This window comes from Varanus komodoensis, unplaced genomic scaffold, assembly GCF_004798865.1.
Source record: "Varanus komodoensis strain SLA01 unplaced genomic scaffold, ASM479886v1 scaffold30, whole genome shotgun sequence".
Taxonomy (NCBI): domain Eukaryota; kingdom Metazoa; phylum Chordata; class Lepidosauria; order Squamata; family Varanidae; genus Varanus; species Varanus komodoensis.
Window position 1 is genome coordinate 3437079 of NW_025335762.1, and position 25389 is coordinate 3462467.

Consider the following 25389-nt stretch of genomic DNA (forward strand, 5'->3'; position numbering starts at 1 on the left):
AAGGGGCGATGAACGAGGCTGTTTCCTTCAGCAAAAAAGCCATCTGTGAAGCATTACGCCTCCCACCAGCACAAAGGGTGCTGCCTCACGTGGACTGCCCAGTTGTGGCTGGGTTTGCAAATGCAATTGCTGGGTTCCCTGGGCAAAAGAGCTGTGGGGGGGGGGGGGATCTCAGGGGAGGGCTCCTTTTAATCTCCTTCCCACAGAAGGACTGAGTCAGCTCGTTGGAACAGAGACCCACTCTGGGAACTGGGTTTCCAGCTGCGGAACCACATGTGAATTGGAAGACCTCACCCTTGGGACAAGGCTGTTTATTACGACACTATGTGGAAAGACACTGAGAAATGAGAAGCATGCTAACAAGCTGTGGGCTCACGTGTCGAAAAGGCAGGATCCAAGTGACCAGAAGCGTTGCTTTCCCTTTAAGGCAGTGAGTGCATTAAGGAACACATGGAGAAACCAGGGAGCTTTTGCTCAGGCCTTTTCCACATTTGCCAAGACAAGCGCCAGGATAGCTGCATTCTGCAGAAGATACTGGCCATGTTCCAGAGCACACAGTAAATCTGACATGAGGAATGGGCCAGGCCTGCTCCTGTTGCCCTGCATGAGCCAGACGGTCAGCTTGCACCCAGCACTCTTCCTTGGGAAGTCAGAACGCAAAATTGGGAACAGGGGACCAAATGGCTTCCCCATATGTTCTGAGGAACATGGAGTCATCAGGCTGGAACTTCAGGTTCTGCTTGTTTCCAGCCAAACTGGCCTCTTTGGAGACCCTTTTTGGAGTCCTCAAGTCATTGGCGGTATGGCAGACAGTGACACATGGACAAGCCTTTCTCAGTGGGTAGTGTCACTGTGGCCCTAGAGCAAGACACTTTCCAGGAAACCCTTCCTTCAGGAAGTCTTTCCCTGCCATCCGTGTGGCCACCAGCTGCTCTCGCTCCTCATCTGCTTTCTCCTCATGGCTGCCCTTGTTTGCTTGGCAAGTGGAAAGCCAGGCAGCAGGGAGGCTGCGGTGTCCCCTGCTCCTCCTCCTCACCACTGCCTCTGCCTGGGTCAGGTGGCAAGCATGAAGAGGAGGAACAGCCAGGCCCTGTGGGAGCAGCATCCTTGGCCGGGCCTCCAGCCCTTTTGCCAATTCTGGCTGTTGCCCTCTCCTTCGAATCCATTCTTTGCACAGACTGATCTCTGTTTGCTTTTTGCTGCCTTTCTGTGTTTGTTCACCTTTTGCCCCAGATCTTAAGTGGTTTTAACCATTTTCTTTACATCCTGATATTCCGACATTTTTTAATGAGTTGTTTTAATGTTACCGGAAAGTCTTTAGAGATGAAGAGAACCACGGAAACCAAGCCAGTCAGAAGGGATCTCCTGGGCTCTCTAGTCCGACCCCCAGCTCCAGCTGTCTCCACTCACGTGGTTGTCCAATCTTTCCTTGAACACCCTCACTGATGGGGCCTCAACCACCTTCCTTGGAAGCCCATTTCATATCCTAGGGGTCCTAACTATCAGGAAGTATAAGAGAAGGATGGAAACAGATGTCTTGCATGCAGACAATGCACAAGGAATCTCTCCCTTCTTTAAACTGGTCGATATGGCTGTTGAGGTGGAGCAGGGAAGGACTGACTGCCTTCCAGAATCTGATGCTCCCAAAATGTGTTGGGCTGCAGCTCTCCCCGTGTCTGGCCAGCATGACCATTGACTGTGCTGGGTGGGAAAGGTGGGAACTAGCTCATCCTATCTGGGAGGACTTCAGATAGGCATCCAATTGACTACTGCAGGATGCCAGCCTTCATCACTGGCGAGGCTGAGCATCTGTACAACACTGGCTACAGGCATGAGTTAAGACATAAGGTATCGCTTTAGCTAAAGAGCAGAAGCTGAGCTTTATGTTGGCAGAGCACCAAGTCAACTGAATCAGTGCCATGTTGAAAAGAAGACATTCATGCAGAGCAGTCTCTCAGCCCTTCTTCTGAGTAATCTTGTGTGTGTTTCTGGGTGTGTATGTGCAGTGTATGGCAGACTGAGATGTAAGTGGTATATTTCAGAGACCCAGAGTGGGAAAGAGCATTGGTGTAAACAGATGATCTTTTTTCCTCTAGTGCAGAACAAAACATCAGGACACCTGGAAGCTGTTATTTGCTGCAATATTATATAGCCATTCTGGATGTCAACAAAGAGCACTACAATATGGCTTCACATGATTTCAGTCCATGAACCTGTTTTTGTTCGTTTGGTAATTTCTCCCTAATGAAGTCCATGAAAGCTCACAGGCAGAATCCTGAAAACAAGAGCTTTGAGAATTGGGATCATGTGAGCCAATTGAACAAGGACAAACTCCACAAACAACATGCCTTCAGACTGTCTCCTGGCATAGTTGCTCCCTGTCTTTGGATGGGAAAAATAATGCAAACTATTTCTCAACTTAAGCTGTTCTACAGTTGCCGGAGGGCCTTACTGGTTAAAAGTGGTGGAGGAAATTAAAGGAAGAAACAAAAACACAGAATCTATTTGCCTGGATTTTTCCAACTCCAGTTTGGAAACCAGCAATTCTAAAGAGAGCCGTGTATGTGTGCTTTAGAAAACCTTACCCACCTTTGAGTTTTAAGAACACAATAAATCCTTCTGAAAGCCTTTGCTTACCTGTAGACTTTGACATTGTATTTCTTGTCAGCTGGAAACCCAAACATGCCACAGATCACACGAGTATTCCTGATGTTCCAGTTTTTGTCACAGATTTGCTTCCAGCTGCCTCTTTCTTTCAACTCCACGTAGCCCTCCGTGATGGGAATCCGCTTGCGGGAGGCAGAAAGGATGGGCCGTATCCGGACATCTTCCACATGAACGTTCATTTGCTAGAAAAGGAGGATGTATATTTTATCATTTAGCTATCACTTTGCTGCTTAGCTGTTGGCCACAACAAATGTATCAATCTACAATAAAATTGGTAACAGATCAAATATTTGTTATATAGATTTTTACAAAAGAAAATTTGTCTGTGCAAAAACAATAATTCAACTTTTCAACTGGGATCTAAATTGGTTTCTATGGTGTGGAATTAATCTGAGCCCCCCTTTTCAGCCACTACTCTGACCCCATCTGCTCCACAAGCTGGTCCCAAAGCTCTGAGGAACTTTACAAAGAGGATGGCCAGAACATTAGCTGAATCCTGCAAGCTTTCTGCTGCAGTCCCAGTGCCAAAATCTGGAGACAAAGCAGTGGGAAAAGGCACTGATTTCTCCTTAAAACAAGGCCTTCCAGGAGCATGATTCTGCTTTCTGACAAGGCATACAAAGCCCATGTGTCTGGTTTCACTGGAAAATCATGGTCTTGCGTGCACACGTGTGCTTGTGTGTACACGCTTCTGCAGCAAGTAGCATGTCCCACAAAAACACTCATGGGAGGAACTGTTGCTTATCCCAGCTTTGAACACAGAGAGATGCAATTCCTGCTTCCTCCCCAGTTCCCTGAGCACTGGCGATTCAGTTGATGCTCCCCTAGCTTCAGGTCTAGAGCCACTCCAGCCCATAAACCGTGGTCCCGTCTCAAGCTCTAATCAACCTCTTAAGACTATTAACAGGGCCGTCTGAACGCAGGGGCCTGATGGGCACTTGTCCATGGGCCCCACACTAATCTGTGTATGTTAACCCTTGGAAAATGGGAAAACTTCCAAAATTAACAGTAGTTGTAGTTGTCGCAGGGGCCCCAGCACACGGCTTTGCCCGGGGCCCATAATGCTGTTCAGACGGCCCTGACTGTTAAACAGAATGACCCTGATCCATCCACACCAGAAGGAGATGACGCAAAGAAAACCAAAGCCGCTGGCTAAAATGGCCCTGCTTGTTTCTCTTTCCGGGAGTGACTGGGTCCTGCCAGAGGCTGAAGATTGATTGGCCCATAGAATGGTTTCTCTAAGCTTTCTGTGAATTCAGTCCCACTCGTGGAGAGAACCTGGATTTCCTTTGGACAGAAGAGGTAAGGCTGGAGTGACGGAAGGCATTTTTACATGTTGTGCCTATGTGAGGACAACCGCAGGGCAAACCTCACCGCAACTTTGGCCCAGAGAGACTCAAGCTGAAAGGAAAACAAAGAATGAAATGCTTCTGGAAGTTCATGCTAATTTTTCAAAAGCGGTTGGTTTCCTTTATCATTACATCACTGCAATGGAATTAGTCCTTTCCAGCTCATGAATGTAGCAATGCGGAAACGGGTGGGGGGGGGGGAAGGTAGCATACTAAGGGATGGGGACTGGTTTTATTTTGGTTTTGAGTCTAGTGTTAGAAGTCAGTTGTCTTCTGACTGACACACACACACACACACACACACACACACACACCATTCCTGTAAAATTTTGTGCCTGAGAAAAGGTGAAGGTGCGGAGATGACTCATCTGGAAGCATCTATCCCTTGGACCCAGCGCTGGCACCTAAACAAGTTCTAACCAGAGAAGTGCTGGTCAGAACCTGTAAGCACAGCCTCTACCATTCCTACTCCTCCTTTATGTCCTGGCTACTGTCCCATGAAGGAAATGCAAATGCCGCGAGTCACGTAGGGAGCCAAGGAACCTTTGAATAATCCATTGATTCTTCATATTAGAGAGTGAGGAATTGCAGCTTTCCACAGCTTCAAAAAAATATCAACTTGTCCATACTCAGCACAGATTTTGGGGTTGGAAACAACTGAATGCATGAAAGGACAAGCTGATTTTGTTCCCTTTCCTATACACTGACAGCCTTTCTAGAATATAACCTGAGAGTTTGAGCTTAGATCCCCGGTTGGCCATCGTCTGAGTAGGTGGTCATGAATAGGTTCGCTTCTTTAGCTTCCATCTCTTAGAAGGAATATAAACAACCAACTTCCCAGAAATATGTGGACAAGATGAACGAAATGGCACTACTGAACAACCTTGCAACACGAAACACTGCCAGAGAAATTATCGCATTTACGACTTCCACAGTTTCCTTGTGGCTTCCAGATTCTTCTGTATTTATAAGTAATCTGTTCCAATGATGCAAAATGAGCATTTCTGTGTACACCGACTCCAGTTCAGCACTGAAAATGTTTGTGAGAATTTGCAAAATACTCTATCATGTCATGCTATATGCATCTGAGGTGATGTTGTCACTTCCATCACTAAAGAGCTTGCCCATTGTTGTGTTAATAATGCTCTCGGGCTAATCTGCACAAAATATTTATGACACCGCTTCCATTTCTATGCCTCCTTTCCAGTCTGTGTCCGAGGTGGCTCCCATTAAAAGGATTGAACCATAAAGGAAGCATAAAAAACATACAACAGCACAATAAATACAACAGAACCAGAAGCCAGAGGGGTTTTTTAAAGGCATATATCCTTAACCTTATATATCCTTAGAAAGCACAACAGGATGAAGGACACCCAGAGGAGAGTAGAATAGATGCCCAGGGAGCTGTCTCATGGAGACTGGGAGAAGGTGTTTCTAAGTCCTAAACTTACTGCCCGCATTGCGTAGGGGGTGTGTGGTCCTGGATCTACCAAACCCCTAATCCTAACCCTCATTCTCTTAACCCTAGGCCCCTAGCCTTACTCCCCCAACTGTCAGCTACCCTCACTAACCCTCATCCCTAGCCCCCGCCCCTAAAACTATCTTTCCATACGGGAGAGCTTTCTTCTCCATCTCATGCAGTCCCTATCTGAGGACCTTCTGGGATCAATACGTAGCAGCCTTCTGGGGCAGATCTGTCAGAAAGCCAGATGGATCATTCCTCATGCTGCCACTTGGCAGATCTCGAGCCAGCACTAACACTGGCAGATCTCAACTATTGGAAGGTATTATCATTTATCGTTATCATTTAATGACGCTTGTGGCTAACTCAAGGAGCAGCCAAATAGCCAAATGGCCATGATAATGCTTTGCGAAACCTGCCCTGGGACACACGATGCTTGACAGTGGATGCATTATTAAGGACCACACGATCCTTGCTGCAGGGAGTTGAGCAGATGGAAAAACACACCCTCCTGCAAGCTACACTGCATGGAAGCCTATTACAAAGGAACGTTATTATATTTCTTGTGGGCACCATGGTCTGGGAGCGGGTATAAGATACGGCAGGCAAAGGTGCGAAGGGCCTCTGTGGATGGCTTTTATTTTTATTGATTCTATGTTATTGTTATATATGGTTTGGTTTATTTGCTGCATCACTGTATGCATTTTAAACTGTTATACTGTTATATTGTTATTTGTTTTGTTGTAAACCTTTCTGAGAGCTTTGACAGCTGTGAATGGTATACAAAAGCGATAGATAGATAATACGGTTGCTCTGGCCCTTTGCCCAAGGCAAGCCAGCAGAACTGGGCAACTCGGCCATCAGGTGTCTCTAAAATAGGGGTGCACAACCATTGATCACCCCCATCGCAGCCTGCTGACCCAGTCTGACCCCATCCATTTGTCTCACAACACAGGGAGCAGAAATAATAATAATAATAATAATAATAATAATAATAATAATAATATTAATTAGAAATGCTGTTAGGAGCAGCAGGTATCACTTCCAGAAACGGAGAAGAACTAATTCCCTTCTACTCTGCCTTAGTTAGACCTCACCTGAAATACAGCGTTCAGTTTTGGGCACCCAGGTTTAAAAAGGATGCTGATAATCTGGAGAGGGTGCAGAGGAGGGCATCAAAGATGAAGTGACATCTTAGGATGCGAGGCTGAAAGGATTGGGCCTGGTGACATGACGGCACTCTACAAGTTCCTTAAAACCAGTCCCAAAGAAGGAGGAGGAGAGCTCTTTTCACTCATCCCAGATTGTAGGACATGGAACAATGGATTTAAACTACGGTACATCAGGTGCAGGCTAGACACAAGGAAGAATGTCTCGACTGTGAGAGCAGTATGATGGTGGAACCAGCTGCCAAGAGAGGCTGTGGGGTCTTCCACACTAGATGCAGTCAAGATGCAATGGGACAGTTATCTGATGGGGATGATGGAATGGTGTTCTGCACCAGCAGAGGGCTGGACTCGATGGCCTTCCTGGCCCCTTCTGACTCTATTATCCTATGATTCAGTTAAGGGAAGGAAAAGCAGAAGCATCCCTCAGTGTCCAATAAGACCCTCCCTCAGCATCCTTGCTTCCTGGATTCTCCACTGCTAGTGGACATCACCAAGGGATGAGAGTGAATTTCCCCTCTCTCAACCCCTGGCAAGATGGCCCTTTCCCCATTGCTAGCGGTGGCAGAGAAGCAGCTCTGCAACATACAGATTTTAGGACAGTGTGTATATAAAGCGCCATGTGAGGAATACACAATGTGCAGTGCATCCTCTCTCTCTTTTCCCAGCATCTGATGGCACTTTTGCCCAACCCTTAGTTTTTCATGAGGCTTTTCCAGTGATCGTGCAGCAGTGTGGTTATTTAAAGTTTCCACTGTCCATCCTTTCCATAATAACTCTGCTAGCACGTGCAGGCAGTGAATGGAAAAGAAGAAAAAAGAAACATTTGCCCGCAATGAGCTTATCACCACTCAAATGGGTTGCAAGTGGATGGCCTGAGTTTTTGTACCATATGTTGGCTTAGCTCTAAATGTTACCTTCCCAAAATGGGGCATGTAAACAACAAGCAATCAGCTCTTCTGAAACTAAGTTCGCTGAATTCAAATGTTTGATCCAAGGATCCTGGAATAAACTTTGGCATTAGGATATAATTAAATTTTTCTAATTTAAAACACTCCTTTTCCCTCCTTCTTTCTTTGTGGTACATATTCAGCTTTGGTGATCTTTGAAGAACAAGAGAATTTGGGTCTCTGTGGGATGCAGAAATGAATTCCTGAGCCTTCGAACTCCAAACCAAAGCTGCACAGGACAATCCCCATCAATGCACGTTGACTGCAGCTCAGCACGCAACGCTTTGCACCCCCTGAAGCTAAAACATGAATCTGGACCCTTCCTAGGAGGACTGAGTCTGTCACTCCCCCCCCACAAACCCCACCGTTTGGGGCACGTCTGAAGCAAGAGTGCAAAGCAATATTGGGTGATATAACCGAATCAGGCCTTGTGGTGGGGGCACACAAGAGAAGAACACAACGCCACAGTTTGAAAACAGCGTCCTCTGAATGCTCTGTAAACAATGAGTAAACAGAGGGTGGCAATCTCAGGAAAAACTAATGGGAAGGTGGCCCCGAGTTCTCCATTTTATAGAAAAACAGGCAGACTCATATTTTAACAATTAGGGCTACAGTTATCTTTTACTTGGCACAGATTTTCCAAAGTGTGCTGAGGGGTGAGCCAAGAATACACCCATCAGGATTCTTCTTTGCTCCTGTTGCACCCCAGTTCTTATTCCTAAAAGATTTCCATGGAAACAGAATGCTGTGTTAAAACAAAAAGACGAAAACTCTTTCCTCTTTTGTTCTGATTTTCATCCTGTGCTGGCTAAGGACACATATGACCAATTTCTTAACCATTCTGTCTAACTTCTGTCCACAGAGGATGCTTCAGCCTCCTAATGGATTTACCAGGTCAGCACAAAATAGCATTGTTAAATCTTCCAGACAAGCTGACGGAAGTCTTGGTACTCTTCCTACTCCCTGATTTTTCTTTGATCATGTACGCACTAATTTTATACCCCAATATATCTGGTTGGGTAGTATTACATAGGCAAGAGTAATGGAGTAAAAGCTATCTCGTGAGTGCTTTAACAGACGTAGGATTACACTTTCTCCTGGAAAATGAAGGGGTGCCGAGAAGGGGAATGGAGAAAAAGGAACTCTGATGTAACACGAGGTAAAGGCAGCTACACTCGGATCCTGTATTAAAATGGAAGAAACATGTCCAGCTGTCTAACTGTATTAGCTGAGTTGCAATGGTTCATCAATTCATTCGGCAGATTAATTCAATGAAAACATTTTGAGGAATGAAATAGCAACCCCTTGGTGGACAAGGCAACAGGGCAAAGGTTTTATTTTTGGGTTGGGGTCCTGCAAGACTTGGGGCTCCCCTCATATGTGTTAACACCAGTCTCTTGTGTGTGGATGGTGCCTTTTTGGCTCTGGGTGTAGTTCTCACAGCCTGAATGTTTCCAACAGAAACAATTATGTCTCTGTGTTATCTGGATTGTCCACCAGCAATACAATAACCGTTGCATATGTTGTGTTGGAAAAAATACATTTCTTGAAAACTATCCAATCGCCTTGGTAGGCTTGGATGATTTCCTTATGTTTCAATGGTCTTTAGGTAGCAGTTAACTTGAGAGCCATGGATAATGATGTCTAAATATCTGAAAAGAGATGGGCTGATGGAGAAAACATTTCTTATATGCAGTGCAAGACAATAAAATACTAGGTTGGTTTGAAAACTGGAACAGTGTCTGTGCAAGTTTCTCATCAAAGAGTGAGTTATTGGGTAAGGTTGCTTCCCAATTTCCAGCAAGGCTCTCATGTCTTAAACAGCTGCAAAATAGGCAGAAACCTAACAGGCAAAGTGATGCTGAATTTCTGCATCTCAGGCCGGTTTTCAAGATATGGACCTGGCCAGAAAACATAAATGGGTGGCTTGCTTTTGTACCTTTCAGATATCAGTTACCTCAAGGTCTGTCATAAGATGGGCCTAAGGGCCAATATCTGCCCCCAACATCCTTTGGGCAGTTGCTGGAGGGCCAACCGCCAAGAGAACCTGACATGGACACTTTTCAAAAACAAAATGCCTGTTATCACTCCCAGGCAGCCACCATCTTTGTGTTCCTGTTTGACAATGCCCTGGAAACTGGCTGCCAGGTTTTTGTGATGCCAGCCCTGTTTTTTCACCTCTGCATTCTGGAAGTCAACTCAGTTTGAGGGGGATTATGGGAGGAAAACGTGGTTGCTGCACAGATCTGTTGCTGTCACAGAGCCAAGTCCCCCAGGCTTCCCGCAAACCCGGGCAGATAGCCCATTGCTGTGAGCTGAAGAGCACAGTCTTTGGATGCAAGGGACCCAGGTTCCATCACCGGCATCTCTAGGTAGGCAGGCTGAAAAATCCCTTGTGCAAAACCCTGGAGAGTTGCTGATATTGGGTATTGACCTGTTGGTCCACATAGACCAATAGTCTGACTCAATATGAAGCACCTCCTGATGTTCCCCACTGTGCTACTAGCTCTGGGCTGGCTGTTTGGATGACAGCTTTCACCATCGCTGCCAGATACCAGCCCCATGGAGCCAGAGGCCCATGTCTTTGAGTCTGTAGACCTCCACTGTTCAGCCAAAGAAGCCATGGACCTCCTCTACCCTTTTTTTTTTTAAATTCCTGAAGGCTTTGTTCCCATAGCCCTTCCATCCGACCGCCACAATCCAGGACTCTCCTGTCCCCGGGGGCCTTCCAGTTCATGCGTCTTCTTTCCCACCCTCCCTTTCCTGCTTTGCCTGATATGAACGATCACTTTGGAAACGGCGACCATCAACCCTGGGCCGGATCACTCCTTCAAGTGAGTCAAGTCACAGGAGTCTTCCATGAACTCAGCTTGGCCGTCTGCCCCTCGGCTGTAGCTGCTGTTAGCCAAACTCCTGACAAGCTTTTACCTGGTAAGTGTAGCTGGCTTTGCCAAAGTTCTGTGCGTTTTCTCTTTTTTTGGCCCTGTGGTAATTGCCTCCAAAAGATGATTTAAAGCAAATGTAAACAAATGTTTCTTCTTCGACTAATCTATTACCCTTTCCAATTCTAAACAACTCTTTGTAAGCAATAAACTTTTCCTAAGCAAAGGAAGCACCTGGTTAAAAATCACAATGTTATATTACTGGTTGAACAGCCCAAAGATTTCCTGAAGAACTGCTGTATTTAGAAACATAGTAATGAAGTGAGTCTCCTGGGCCATCTAGTCTGACCCCTGGCTCCAGCTGGCTCCACTCATGACATGCCTACCATTGGGGTGGAGTGGCCTAGAACAGTCCTCTCAGCCAGACCATCCCAACTCCACCTTAGTCTGGTCTAAGAGGAAGGACCCCCCCCCCATATTTCACAACCAACTGCAGCTCCGCCCAACAGAAGAGATCTCAGTTGCTTCTTGCTAGGTGCTGGCACTGAAATGACACCTCAGGACCAAGAGCCTCCAGTTAGAAACCCCCAGTGCCCACCATTCCAGCCATGCTAGAGGGGCGATGGGGAGGCATGGTCCTGCATTCCCGGCGGCTCACAGTCTGGTAAACTATGGCTTGGCATGTGCAGAACATGGCTGGGAGCGGCTGTTGCCCGGTGGGCAGCTGGAGAGCTCCTGTGTCAGCAGAACCCTGGATGAGATGGGGCCAGGCTGTTCTTACGGCTCGGTGCAGGCAGGCACGATGAGCAGCCCGCGGCCACTGCAGCCATGATGGAGTCATGGAGACACCATCCACACCTCCCCTTTTGGTGGGAGCTTCTGCAGTTAGTGCTGGTGGTGTGCACAGGTGTGTGGTACGTATGGAAAGCAAAGGTAATTGAGTGTGCTTGCACACATTTGTGGGTGTAGGTGTGCGTGAGGGTATGAAGGAATGCAGAGGGCCAGTGGCTACCTATCTATTTTCTATAGAAGATGCCAAAAATTGAACTGGGGATCTTCTGGATTCTGCCACTCAGTTATGGCTCCTCTCCTTACTATCTTCACATCCTGACCCTTCACTAACCTCTCCCAGTTTTCTTGGGGAGGGGGCAGGATGGATGCTCCCAGCCTTCTGTCTAAATTTTCCCATGGGCCTGGACAGCCCCAGCCATCTGGTGATCCTTCAAGAGACCGCAGAATCCAAGGAATGTCACACGAAGCATATTAAGTATGTACTTAAGAATCTCAGCCTAATGCCATCTCAGATGTGACACAAGGTCCTACGTAAGAGAGCGCTGCTCAGATATCTTTCTCAGTGGGCTGCATATACATGGTAATCTCGGCACAGGATCCCCTTCCCTCTTCCCTTCTGTTTTCATGCCTTGCATACCTCACGTTCTTGCGAACTCCAGGAGAGTTCAGTTCACTCCCGTTATGGTGAAAGGGAGGAAAACGGAATTGCACTTGCAATCAGCAATCAGAGGATCCCTCGGTCAGTTGACTCGGCTGTTGGTGTAGCAACTTTAACAAAATGCAGAATGGATTTTGCATTCAAACATCCCAAACATCCCATTCAAACATCCCAAACATCCCATTCAAACAAGTCAAACATCCCATAACAAGATTTTTAAAAGAAACATGAACTACAATGAGTACAGGATACACCCCAATTCCTTCAAATATGGAAGCTGAGATAACTTACTGGGAGGTAACACCAAAAAAGGCACCCTCTGGAAGTGTCAGAACACAGCACCCATCTTTCCCAGCCAGCATGGTCAATAGGTATGGTGGCTGAAGCTGAATGAAGTTATACATTTGCAGGATGCCAAAGAATTATTGCATTGCAATTACACCCTGCCTTTCTTCCTCTCACAAGGAACCCAAAGCAGTTAATAGGTTCTTCTGCTTTCCATTTTGACTTCACAACAACAGCCCTGTGAAGTAGGTTAGGCTGCAAGTCTGTGACTGGCCCAAAGTCGCCCAGTAAGCTTCAGAGAATCATACAGTTGGAAGGCACCTAAAAGGCCATTGGGTCCAACCCTCTGCTCAACACAGGACTCAAGTCTCCCATCCAGATTCTAACCAGGCTGGACTCTGCTTAGCTTCCAAGATTAGGCAGGATCAGGCATTTCAGGCTATACAGAATACCTACATGGGGATTGGAGCCTGGATCTCCTGAGTCCATCTTGCTGAATATCAGCTGTCCACAGTTTTGGGCACAGGTTTTCTTGGCCTAAGATCCCTTTAGCTGAAGTGGCCCGAGATGGCCTCCCACAGGGTTTCTGCACCGTGCTACAGCCTGACTATGAAATGATGCTTCAGTGGCACTGGTAGGAGGTTTCCTCTTGGGGCTGCCAGCAACTATGGGATGGGGGAAGATGCTTGGCACTGCAGTGTGGAGGAAACAGTCATGCGCCACTCTTCCAGTTAATCCGCAATTATTTATTTTTTTCAAACCATGGACATTAACTGTTTACACATAATTAATGCCACTTTTCAGTTTGACCCCCAGGCAGACTGTTTGCTCTGCGGCCCTTTGGGCTGGAGGTGCAAAGATGGGGCTGGGAGCCCATTCCGTAAGCTTTCCTCTGGCCCCTTGCAGTGCACGTACACACGCATCTGGGCGCCGAGCTCAGTTTGTGCAAGTCAGATGCCACGTGAGTAAACCGCAGCAGATGCTAGGGAAATCCCAATTACAGTGTTAAACACATAGCACCCACTCGGTGACCTCATTGGAAAAACAGCTGGAAAGCGGCTGGGATGATGCAAGCGAGATGCTTCCCCCACAGATAAATATTGTTCCAGCCCTAACCACAAATTACTCAGCCTCTCAGACAGAGATTTACCCTATCTTGTTGCAGGCGTTTTCCCCAAGGGCCCGGCGAACAGGCCAGCTTTTACCTTTACTCATTTCTGCCAGGCAGCGTTCATTCATTCTGCCTTCTGCTCCCTGACAAAACGTGGGAGGTTTTTAAAAAACCAGAATTCCATAGTACCTGTGCTAATTCTCATTAGCACTAGTTTGCGCTTGTGCAGAAATGCACTCAGGTAAATGCGCGTCTCTCCTGCCACATTTTGTTCTAACTGACCCATTTGCATGACACAATTGTCTAGAGTTATGCAACCCAGGGGCTGCCTTGTTCAAGTTGTGATAGTGAGACCGGTAGCATATTTGTTAGCGTTCACCCCAAGGTCTCAGGAGGGAAGGCCTCCATGATTACCTGCAAGTACGATCCGTCCAGCTAGCGAGGACTTTTGAGCACACCTGTACGGGGCTGTGCACAGAGGTTCTCAGTGGGTTGGGGAGCCAGTGCATCTCATGCCTAGCGCACATCCATATGAAAGTGTGTGCATGGACAGTAAGGCACCAGTGCGGAGGGCAAGTGGCCATTTCTTCAACTGTAACTGCTCAGGTGTATTTGGAGCAGTTGGTAACACATCTTGGTTCTCATCCGTGTTTACCCTGAGATAGTGAGCACGTGTTTGGCTTCTTGGTTGCTCAACCTCTGCTCATAACCTCAGGCAGCTCAGTCTTCCAGTACATATAAACAGATCCACATTGCTCTTTAATACTCCAGCAGTTGCCCTAGATATTTTATTTGAGGTGCTCTATTATTTTACTGTTTTTTCTTTTTATCTTATTCATAACTGCTTTATTGGAATTCATGTATTTTTATACTCTACTATTGTAGGTCAACCAGGAGAACTTTTGGGTTATGGGGCAGCATAGACATGGAAATAAATAAATAATAAAATATTCTTAATTGCAAGATGGCACAGAGCAATACCATCCCCACCAACTGCCTGGTTTGCATCTCACAACCACTGAGTTGCGTGCCTGTTTTTAAAACCTGGGTGGTTGGGAATGAGCGAGTGTGCTGGTGGATACTGCATTGAAATCATTTATTTATTTGGACTTCAGCCTCTTTTGCTTACACTATTGCTTTCTGGCATCAGCATTGCACCCAGACTATATAATCACCCCATCATTTCATTTACTGAAAGTGGTAAGTGGCACCAAAACCAAGTCCATTAAGAAATTAAGTGTTTTCACTCCCATGAATAACTTGGGGAAACCAGTGCACTGCCCAGATTGCAAAGCTTAAGGCTCAATCCTATGCATGTTTAGGATGCAAACACGCAGCATTTCCCTCGTCTAGCCAAGTTGGATAGAGAATGCAGAGTGACACAAATTCTTTTCTTTCTGAAGATGTTTAGGAATGTACCTTCAGTACAATCAGAGTAATACATCTGGAATTTTTTGATCCGCTAAAAATGTGATCCCAGTTAATTGGGGAGCTGATTTTAAAATGGGAGAATGTTGAAAATGCAAGTATGTATAAACATGAGGGCAGGCCTCTGGAAATGAGAGGGACTGCGATTTCTATCTCACCTACAACAGAACGATTTGTCTGCCCATAACTGTCCTGGTGCTAGAATTCAGAACCACAAAAATTCTGTTTACATAGTGGTTTGATATATTTAGTAGCAAGACTTATAATAAGCAGAAAAGGGCAGAGACAACAACAAATATTTTTCAAAGGAAGTTCGAGGGGAAATTCTTTCAAGAACTCTTCTGTGTGTGTGTATGAATGTGTGTCAGCATGATCGCCTGGTTGACTTTCCTGTGTCCATTCAGGGCAAACTGCTAATGAGCACATTTCAACTATGCTTGCTAGGCAACATCGGGCGATGGCATGAGCCGCATGAAAAAGCGAGCATCCAATGGAAACCGATACACCAACTCGCCCAGTGAATTCCAAATAGGGCCAACTGGAGCTTGTTGATCTCGCTCAGCCCTTAAAACTGAAGAAAATGACAATATTTACATGTTTAGCTGAGCATTTCCATGCAACAACATCCGATTGATGGCTGATTAGTTCCCCTCTTCCTGACGTCAGGTGCTTTCCTTCCTCTCCGAAGGGGCTGTAATGGAATTATGGGGCACATGCTTTGCACACAGAGGGTGGAAGGCCCCATTTCTGGCATTTCAAGGTAGGGCAGGAAAAATGGCTGCCTAAAACCCGGGAGAGTTGCTGCCAGTCAGTGTTGACAATACTAGGCTGTATGGCCCAGGAGGAGCTCCTCATGCTCTTCTGTTACCCAGCATGTAGAGGTGACAGGAGCAGCAGAAAGAAGTGGCCATCCTTGAAAAAAATAGAAATAAGAAGCATGGGGACTGCCGAGCAAAGCCGCAGCCATTTCTGCCTGCTCGGAGTGCTTTCGGACCCATAGCTGCCCCATTACTGAGCCCTATGGTCACTCAAGCATCAACCTTCCCCTCTGCAAAGGAACGGCACAGGCTTCCCCACTCTGGTACCCTCCATGCTGGCTGGTGGATGCTGGGGACTGTAGTCCAACATAGCTAAGGAACACCTGCCTTGGAAGACTAGCTAAAATGCCCATATGCTACGGTTTAGGTAAAAGCTGCATATGCGAACTTAGGCACAGAGATCCACATTTTGACATAAAAACTGCAATTTAAACAGAAACATAGTACAGGCCTTACCCGAGGCGGAAGGGGGGTGACTGGGAGACCCACACATCCTCATGTTACTACAGATGTGCAACTCGAAGGTGAATTTCAGGAAAGCAGCATTAAAAGGGCAAAGCCAGACAAATCAGTGAGATCCATTTTCAAAGAGGCATCTGCAGCCATGTGCAGACTGGGCCGGGTGGGGATGTTTCCTGTTTCCCCCAGCACCAGTATCCTGCCCCCCATGTAGGCACTTTCTCTTTGCAGAGCAAACAGCAGCCTCCAAGGGGGAATGGGTCTTGGACCGTTCCCCTCCACTCCAGCAGCTATTTAAGGCTGCGAACAGGATGCAGAGAAAACGGGACCCCGAGTTCCATCACTGGCCACATCTAGGCAGCCCTGGTACAAACCCCAAAAATGTGTGGGGATACGCGACACGCAAGCTCAGGAACGAGTCACAGAAACGGCCGTGCCCACGTGCCCCATTTCAGCCCAGCTGCAGTCCTGCCATTCTGCCCAGCAAGAATTAACTGGCTGCTTCTTCTCTTTGGAGGAGCAAATGCTGACCATTCTCCAGTTTTCTGTGGTGGGCAGGAAAAATGTTTGCATTAGTTCTGCTGTGGAACTGAGGTGGCATTTCAGTGAGTTCTGAAGGGGGAAACATACCTCTACCAGGGAAATAAAAGGACGCTTCATCTAAACGCTTAGACAGTGTCTCATTTGATACTATGGAGGGTGGAGGCAACCGGTAAATGCAGTTGGCTCTTGCAGACAGTCTTGCCCCTGGCTGCACATACAGAATTAGGAAAAAGGATTGCAAAGGTCTGCCAGCTTGGCTGCAAAACAGCTAGAGGGTCTCCAGAAGAGCACTACAATCAGTGCTTCTTTGCAGTGGGAGAAGGCCAGAACTGTGGGCACCTTGTGGTCCTCCAGATGCTTTGACCTACAGCCCCCATGATCCCTCACTATTGGCTATGCTGGCAAGGGCTGATGGGAGCTGTGGGCCAAAGGTGCAGGAAATGCGCATCAACCAAAAGTTCTCTGATTGCTCGGTGGCCTGGGACTATATATTGAGTCCTTTCATGGAGTGGTCTTCCCCATAAAAGTTGACGCTCATGGAAGAGAGTGCTATCTAAATACATGCGCGAGGAACCCACTGCCTGGAGTGTGTTCAAGCCAGACCAGGCCAGCTGAGCACGGCCCATCCACGCCTCCCAAAGAGCACGCGACACAGGCGTGTCTGGGCTCCGCAGAGGCATTTGCTGCAACTTAGGGCAGAGCTGGGCTGCCAGCACGTGGGGCGATGAGAGCTGTAGTCCAGCACAGCACAGGCTGTGCATACTTTTAATTGGACGTACAAACAGGAGCAGGCTAGGAATGACCCCTATTGGACCACACCGCTCGCCACGGAGACCAGTTATGCGGGGTCCTTGCACAGCTGGCCCCTCGCTTCCGAAGTTCCACCTCAAGGGAGGTGCTGCTGGTCTCCCCGTGATGGCTTTCGGCAGAGCCCTGCCGTCTCACTTGCTCCTGGCTGCTTTTGGACGCTGCTGACTTTTACACAGTTTCTTTTGTTTTTTGGTGTGTTGATCATTTGCTTTCGTTTTAGCTGGGCTGATGTATGCATTACAGGGCATGCTAAATCTTCCTTTCCAGAGGGACAGCTGCAGGATTGTGCTGCAAAACAACCAAGTATTGTGCGGAACCTCAAAGGTTAAGCAACTGAGTATAGCAAAAGCTTCTGTGGATATGATGTCCATCAGATGTCCAAAGAAACTCAGGACAGATTGCATTTGCTAGTTTTCCAAATATCATATGATTTGCTGTTCCTGTTATTTCCACTCTGCTTTCATTGTATCATCCTGTTGTGAGTTCAACCCACTGCATTATGTCTGAAAGCTGATAAGGGGACTTAGAAAACCCTTCAAGAGACAAATGAATCCTTTCCTCGACTGGGTTTTGCTCATCTCCCAGTTTCCCCAGCCCAAGCCAGATTTCGAGGCCAGAATTAAATTCAGCTGGAATCAAGTGCAGGCAGAAGCAAGGTGAAAACAATCCCACCTGACTTCACAGTTCCCCCATGCAGATTCCTCTGTACCTCCAGATGTTACCTAGCAAGGAGAGGTTTGGGAATGAACATTTGCTATGCTATTGTACAGTGCTAGTTTAAGCTTGTATTGATGTTTCCAAAAGGTCTGAAATAAGAGTCAAACTGAGCACAAGACAGGATGAATGGGGCTGCAGGAGGTCCCACCTGTTTCCAGGCTAACCCACAAACACGGGTTGCAAAAACACTGGTACAGACCAGCCAGAAGCAAATAAGTTTCCTAAGAGAACAAGGATCCATGTTCCTTGCTCCTCCGTGACCGTTTTCATGCTTTGCCTTTCTGCAAAGCTCTTAGGTTGTGCAATCTCTTGGAAAGAGTTAAGTCAGTGTAAGCCACTGACTCATCAGGCCAGAAAGTAATGGCCTTGAATTAACCCCCTGCACTTTGATCCTTAGGAAATGGGAAAGCAGAGGGCCTGGCTTGCATGATTAATACCTGAAGCATCCCAGAGAAGGCTGGCCTCTGTCTAGACCACTCTGTATCCCCCCACCCCCGCCTCTGCTGTGAGAATTCAGCTGTGGCCCTGGGGAAGTGCGTGGGCTGCCAAAGTCTTCCCCTTCGCACAGAGTCACCCCGGGAGCATGTGGCTGCCGGAGTAAAAAGCCTCCGACTCATTCCAGGGCCAGCTTGACGCAGCCAGCCTTACTTGGTGTTCCCGAAGGCAGCAGCCCAGAAGCAGCATGTGGGGAAACGGGACGTAGAGGCCCACGTAGTACACATCTCACATGGTGGGGACCCATGCTTCTGGGAGAAACACGCTTGTCTCGAAAGGGAGTCAAACCTTGGACTGGCTCTTCCTCCTTCCGGGAGAAGCCGTCCGTGCGGGGCCATCACCCGCTGGCTTTTGCTTTTGCACGAGGGCCAGCTCCGAAGCCAGGCATGCTTGGGCCCCTGCTGGGGGTCCACGGATCAGCAGGGGCCCAGGAACAGAGTGGCTTGTGGCCTTATCGCCACGGCCTGCTTGTTCACCTGGCTCTGGCTCCGGCCTGGACAGCAGGGGTGGTGCAAAGGGGAGCAGGACATGCGCTGCCCGCGTGCCCCCTGGTTGCCTTCCTGATAAGCAGGCAAGGGGTGAAAAAAGGGAGGAGGAAGAGAGGCAGCCCCTGGTGATGGAGATCCACTGAGTGCGATTTGCCCAGGAGGCTCAGACACCTGGAGCCTGCCCGGCACACGGCAATTCCCTCCCATCTTCCTGGCCAGAGCCTGCGCCCCTAATTGGTTAGCCCTTCCAGCAATCATGAAGCCCAGCCCGCCTCTGCATTACTCAGAGGGCTATTTCAAGCTAAAACAGCATCCGCTGTTAAGAGGGCATCACATTAGCATTTAGATGCATCAACAAGGCAGGCCTCTTCAGACAAAAGCAGAAAAATACCCCCTAGCACATTTCTATGGGGGGAATGAAATCTTCACTGAAATCTGAACCAGGTAAACATGCAAAAGTGGGGGGTTTGGAAAAACAGTGTGTGCCACAGCAAAAAGCTCTCCCCCATCTTTATCCACACACTATTATTACATTGCACTTATATCATGCTTTCTCTCCTCTTGCAAGGCACATAGTCCTCCTGCGCTACATTAGAGCCTCAGAACAGCAACCCTGTGAGGTAGGTCAGGCTAAGAAGGAGGGTCTGCTCAAAGCCACGCAGTGGCTGAGTGAATCCGTACTTCTCAGGTCTTCCTGTCCAGCCCTTCACCACTGCATCACCGTGGCTCTCGAAAATCACCAGAGTGATGTGATAATATATTCCTCAAAGGACATTACTTCTGAATTTCCCTGGCTTAGGACAGAGTAAAAGAAACCTCACCTTCTGCCTCCTTTGCCCGATCAACGCAGCCAATCTTTATTTCATTTTACTCCTCTACTGCCCAATAACCCAAAGGTTCTCTGGGCAGCCTGCAATTGCTTATCTCCTGCCTGCTGCAGGATCCATCCCTCAAGCCGGCTTTCAGCACGTCGAAAGCAAAGACGTGACTTTGGTGTTCCCCCAGCCCATGAGCACCATCTCCAGCAGGGCTTTGGCACGGGGCTAGGCCTGCAGAGCCCCACGCGGCCAACACCACCTGCTTTCGCATCCTGCCTCAGCTGGGATCGGATTGTTCCCTTTGAGCGTTCCTTGAAATGGAGAGGGAACAGCAGGTGCCCTGCCTGCATTTGCAGAGGAAAGAATTGGAAACAACTTGTCCTCACAGGCCTAAGCAGAGCTGCGGAAGTTTCCGGGGCTGAGCCCCTTTAGTTCTGAGCCTTGCTCACCTCAATTTGGTTGGGCAGAGAGTCGTCCAGTTTGAAGCCAGGGATGCGCTGCTCGCTGCAGATCACGCCCACGTCCTCGGTGTGCTTGCAGTCCGACACACCCCACCCATTTGAGCCACAGGCGGCCAGGGTTGCTTCTCTGCCTGTACAGTGGACATTGTCCAGCCAGATTTTGCCTGTGGAGGAAGAATATTGAAAGAGAAGGAAATAAGAGACTGGAAGCCATCCTCAAACTCTGCCACCCCTTACAAGCACCCAAGCTTACGATCATGTGAGGACCTCTTCCAAGCGCCTCTGCCCAATAGGCAAGCTTGGTGGCTACAAGCAAGAGGGTCTTTTTGGTGGTGGCTCCTCATCTATGGAATATTCTCCCCAGGAAGGTTCACTTGGCATCTCCATTAAAATCTCTGGGGCTCTTGGCAATGACCTTTTTATTTGCCTGGCATTTAGGAACCCCTTTGTCTTGTTTTGGTGCACTGAGAGTTTCCTGCTGTTTTCCTCTATTATTTTACTTCTGACTTTCTACACAGCTGCTATTTTTATCCTGTTTTTATCTAAGTTGGCAACAGCCTCCTCCTGCCTTCTGCAATCCTAAAGAAATACGTGCAGATTTTTGCCAGAGGCAAAAGGGGAAAGACCAAAATTTGAGCCCCTACTGCTAGTAAACTAAAGACATTTCCACCTTTTTAACAGGAAAAAAGTCAGCAAACCACATAAAGATCCCAGGTTGTGGAAACAGATAAAGCCATTTGGAGTAGAGCTGAGGAACCCCACAGATTTGGTCCATCAGCTTCAGCTTCTTCACCCTGTTTCTACACACTCATCTGGGAGTAAGTCTTTTTGAAATCAATAGGCTCACACTCCTAGTATGGCAATTATTTCACAGTTTGTTTTTTCTCCAATAGAATTGGTAATGGTATTCTGCACAAAGGGTTTTTAAGCAAGCCTTTATCCACCCTGTGGGATAAAGTGCGATGGGCCAGATCCCACTCTGGACATGGTGGTCTGCTTTTGATGACCACTTGCTAGCAGAAGGCCAAAGAGAGGGCAGAAATATCCTTCACTTCGCATGAGTGGGGAATCATCTACCTTCTCCTTTGCCGTATTTGGAACCAGGAAACCAGGATACGGCCTCTTCGTAGCCCATCTCCCGACAGGCCACGTGGGCGGAGTAGAGGGAGAAATCGTCATCACAGACGGTGCCCCACTCGGACTGGTAGAAGACCTCCAACCGCCCTTCGTTGTGCTTCCGCTTCTGCCCCACCAAGCGCAGCTGGATCTTGGGGGTGTGAGCTGGGGCTGGGTCCTGCTGGGGCTGGTGCGCGGGTCTGTGGGGCCACTGCTCGTACTGCGCCCGGGCCAAGAGGGCCAGCTGCGCCAACAGGAACAAGGCGGCCATGCAGTGGTTCAGGCTGAGCTCCAGGACCCTTTCCATTTTGGTCCCCCTCAGAAGCCGGGAGGCAGCTAGGCAGGTCTGCTGGGAGGAAAAGACATTCAACATGGAAAGGACACGTGTGAGAACACAGAACGGTTGCTTTCCCCCTCACTGGGGGGAAAGCTGGCTCAGAGGCACGTCTCCCACGCCCGAGGATGGCAGTGTTGAGTGAGGACGGGGTTAGCATTGCGGGTGACGCGCCACAGACCAGTTTGTGATATGGTCCCACATAATCGATACGTCTGGTTTATGCTGCTCTTCAGATATCTACCGTATTTTTCGCTCTATAAGATGCACTTTTTTCCCCCTCAAAAGTAAGGGGAAATGTCTGTGCGTCTTATAGAGCGAATGTGTGTGTGCCCAACGCCCGGGACACTGCCGGCCGCCTGCACCACGTGGCACCACCTGGCCGGCACGTGCTCAGCACGCCCTGCTCCGCCCCCCCCCCCGGTGCAGGTGGGAGCTGTGCCGCTCAGGGGGAGGCGTGCGGAGGAGGAGGAGCTGGTCTTCCCCTTTAACCCGCCGGCTGCATGGAGAGACGGACTGCTCACCCCCACCGTCTGGGAAGACCTGCCGCCACCGCCACGCCACCCGGAAGACCACAGCCGGCACGCTGCCGGCCCGGCTGCAGCACACCTGACCGGTACGCGCTCGGCGCACCCTGCTCCTCCGGCGCAGGTGAGAGCTGTTAATCACAGGTTGGTGCGTGTTTTCAAATGGCAACCCGTCTTTTAATGAAGCCCATGGGGAAGTGATGGGGAATGTGCCTGTGATTATCAGGAAGCTTTCCATGGATCCCTCCTCTAAAAACTAGGTGCGTCTTATGGTCAGGTGCGTCTTACAGAGTGAAAAATATGGTACATATCAGACAGTACTGATGTCATTTTTTTCTTGTTTCTGTTTGGTTTGCTTTATTTTGTGTTGGCAAAATGAACAAGAATAAATAAATAAGACACCCCATACATCACGGCTGAAGAAGCACCTCACATCCATGCCTTGTAGTGGCTCTTCTGCTTGGTCTCCCTGTTTGTTTATGCTTTATTTATTAGATTTATATCTCACTTTTTTTTACAATGAATTCAAAGCAGCTCCCATTATTCCCTTCCTCCTGCTCTCAGGCTTATCCCCACAACAACAACCCTGCGAGGTAGGCTAGGCTGAGAGTCTGACTGGTCCAAGTCACCCACTTGGCTCCATGGCTAGGCAGGGACGAGAAACCAGATCTCCTAAGTCCCAACCCCACAGTCTCAACTGCACCACACTGTCTTTCTCTCTGCTCAGTTTATCCAGTGGCAGTACTCCTCCCCTTGGAGAGCAATTACATTTCCCACAATGCTTCAGAGGGATGTTACGCTGGGGGCATTATGGGAAATCTAAAATGGTGTCTGCTGAGCCACTGAAAAGTAAAGGGCACTGGGCCCAAGTGCAGCTGATGTGTATTGACCTGAGCCTTTCTCACTTCCCCTCAGACATATTTGATGGAAGAAATATATAAATAAAGATGGCAGAAATATGACATCATTAAAAACAGCAGCAAGACCTTCAAGGAAGAGGTGCCCCTGAATTCAGTGGGACTTCCTTCCGAGTAACATGGCATTTCAATGTTAAACGTTTGGGCCTGGGTTGCCTTGTCTAGTCCTTGTTCCTGTGGAGATGGGCCACGGCTGCTCCACAAAGAAGGGGAGGCATTGCGTACCTGTGTCTGTCATACCTGTCCTCTTAGGGCTCTGGTCCCTCCTCTTACAAAGCAATTTGGGGAATCCATTCCCTGTCAGGCTAGCCCAGCCACCTGAAAAGAGGACAGTGCCTGCCCCACCTGGAACTGCTGCGCTGCAGGTCTCTTGAAAATGCCCACCTTCACACACCTTTCCTGATCTGCAGCTCTCCACTCCGTTTCTGCTTCCACCTTGCACCTGATGGGTAGATCTTGCGGCTCAGGGAAAGACTCGCTGGACCCCAGCTTGGCTGGAGCAGCAGCCAAGCAGCAGCTGGGGGCAATGCCCAGCGCTTCGGACTAGAGGAAAGAGAGGTCCCCGCTGGAAAGATTTCTGTGGAAAAGGCTGTGCCAAACTGAGGTATGGGCAAAAGGCTGCCAGCTGGGGCCTGTGGGGTGCCGTCCACCAACTTTGAGACCCTGCTCACCACAAAGAGATCTCCCCCTCCCCCCAAAATCCTGCCTGATAATTCTGACACACTGTCACAATGTAAATTTCCATTACTGAATGTCTGGTTTTAACCAAACTTATATACAGCTGAAAAGCCCAGCGGACCTCACTCCCCTTCCCACTTTTATGGTTTGGCATTTTGCCCTGCCTGTGTATCATTCTAGCCCTCAAGGTCCAGCCAACAAAGACAATTTATGTTGAATTCCGGTTGTTAAACCCTGTTGCCTTGGAGTGTCTCTTGAGACTCTCCACTCGAGCAGGCAAAGGGACTTAAGACAAGGGAAAGAAAACGTGAGCCAGACTTCTCAGCTTGGAGCAGAGCGCTCCGTTCCCGCAGTATTATTTATTCCCTTTGTCATGTGTGCAACCGGCACATGAAGCGGTCGGGGAGGCCATGTGTGTGGAATAGTTTCCAGGTGAAGCAAAGCCAAGGAGCAGCAAGCGAAGCCTACCGCCGGACTTCCAGCTTGGATCAGGATTATGACTCCTTGGCAGCCGCCAAAACACAGGAAAAGATCCGTTCATAAACATACTGCTAGGAAAGAGGGTCCTTTTCAGCACTGAGCATGCAATGTGATAAGGAAAGGGCAGAAGGAAAGAGTGAGTGAGTGAGTGAGAAAGAGTCCTGTTTTGCCAACTATTCGTTTATTTTTTGAGTGCACCGTTCAGCTGCATCTAAGTTACGTAAAACAGCCTTCCCCAATTGCCAGATGTTTTGCATGATGACTCCCAGCATTCCTGTGCATGGGCCCTGCTGGCTGGGCTGACGGAAGCTAAAGTCTGATGCAGCCAGAGGGCACCAGGTTCTGGAAGGCTGCATATATATCTACCCACCCATTAAGATCTGGACATGAGCTCCTCCTGAAGGATCTGTCCCTAAAGGAAATGAAAGGTGTGGTAATTAGAAGCAGGGCCTTCTCAGTGGCTGCCCCCACCTTTGGAATGGGCTTCCTAGAGAAGTCTGCCAGGTGCCGTCACTACTTTCATGCGGGTGCCAGGCAAAAGCTGAGCTCTTTCATAGGTATTTTGAGACCTGATTTTAACAACTGGTTTTCCAGCAGGTCTTTTCCCCTCAAGAAGAGCCCTGGATAATTGCACCAATGGTCTGTTTGAGGCTAGCATCTTGGATTCCGGGGGGGGGGGGGGCATTGGCTGCCCTTGGGAAGCCTAGAAGTACAGCATGAAGGTAACAATTCTCTCCTGGAATTGCTCCCTGATGACTGGCATTCTGCCTCTGAGTGGAAAGGTTCAGCCAGACTCCTTTGATAGCGGCCTTAGGCAAGCTTTGGGAAACCTGAGCTGCACAGCAAACCAGAGCTGCTGAGAAGTGTGCCACTTCTTTTCAGAATTCAGAATCAAGAAGCTCTTCCTGAGGATTAGCATTCACAAGATACGCTGTTTAGGATCAGGGAGAGATGAAACAGAGGAGTGATTTTGCGCAA

The 25389-nt window shown here is 48.4% G+C and overlaps 1 protein-coding gene across 1 annotated transcript in view; it reads right to left on the reverse strand.

Moving 5' to 3' along the window:
• Positions 1–21782, reverse strand: part of LOXL2 (lysyl oxidase like 2) — a 53500-nt gene extending 31718 nt beyond the window's left edge. The window contains exons 1-3 of the mRNA XM_044437604.1: positions 21437–21782; positions 20348–20523; positions 2638–2849 (exon numbers count right to left, since the gene is read on the reverse strand). Of these exons, the coding sequence (XP_044293539.1) occupies positions 2638–2849; positions 20348–20523; positions 21437–21782 (734 nt within the window). The remainder of the gene's footprint in view (positions 1–2637; positions 2850–20347; positions 20524–21436) is intronic.
• Positions 21783–25389: the final 3607 nt, after the last annotated feature.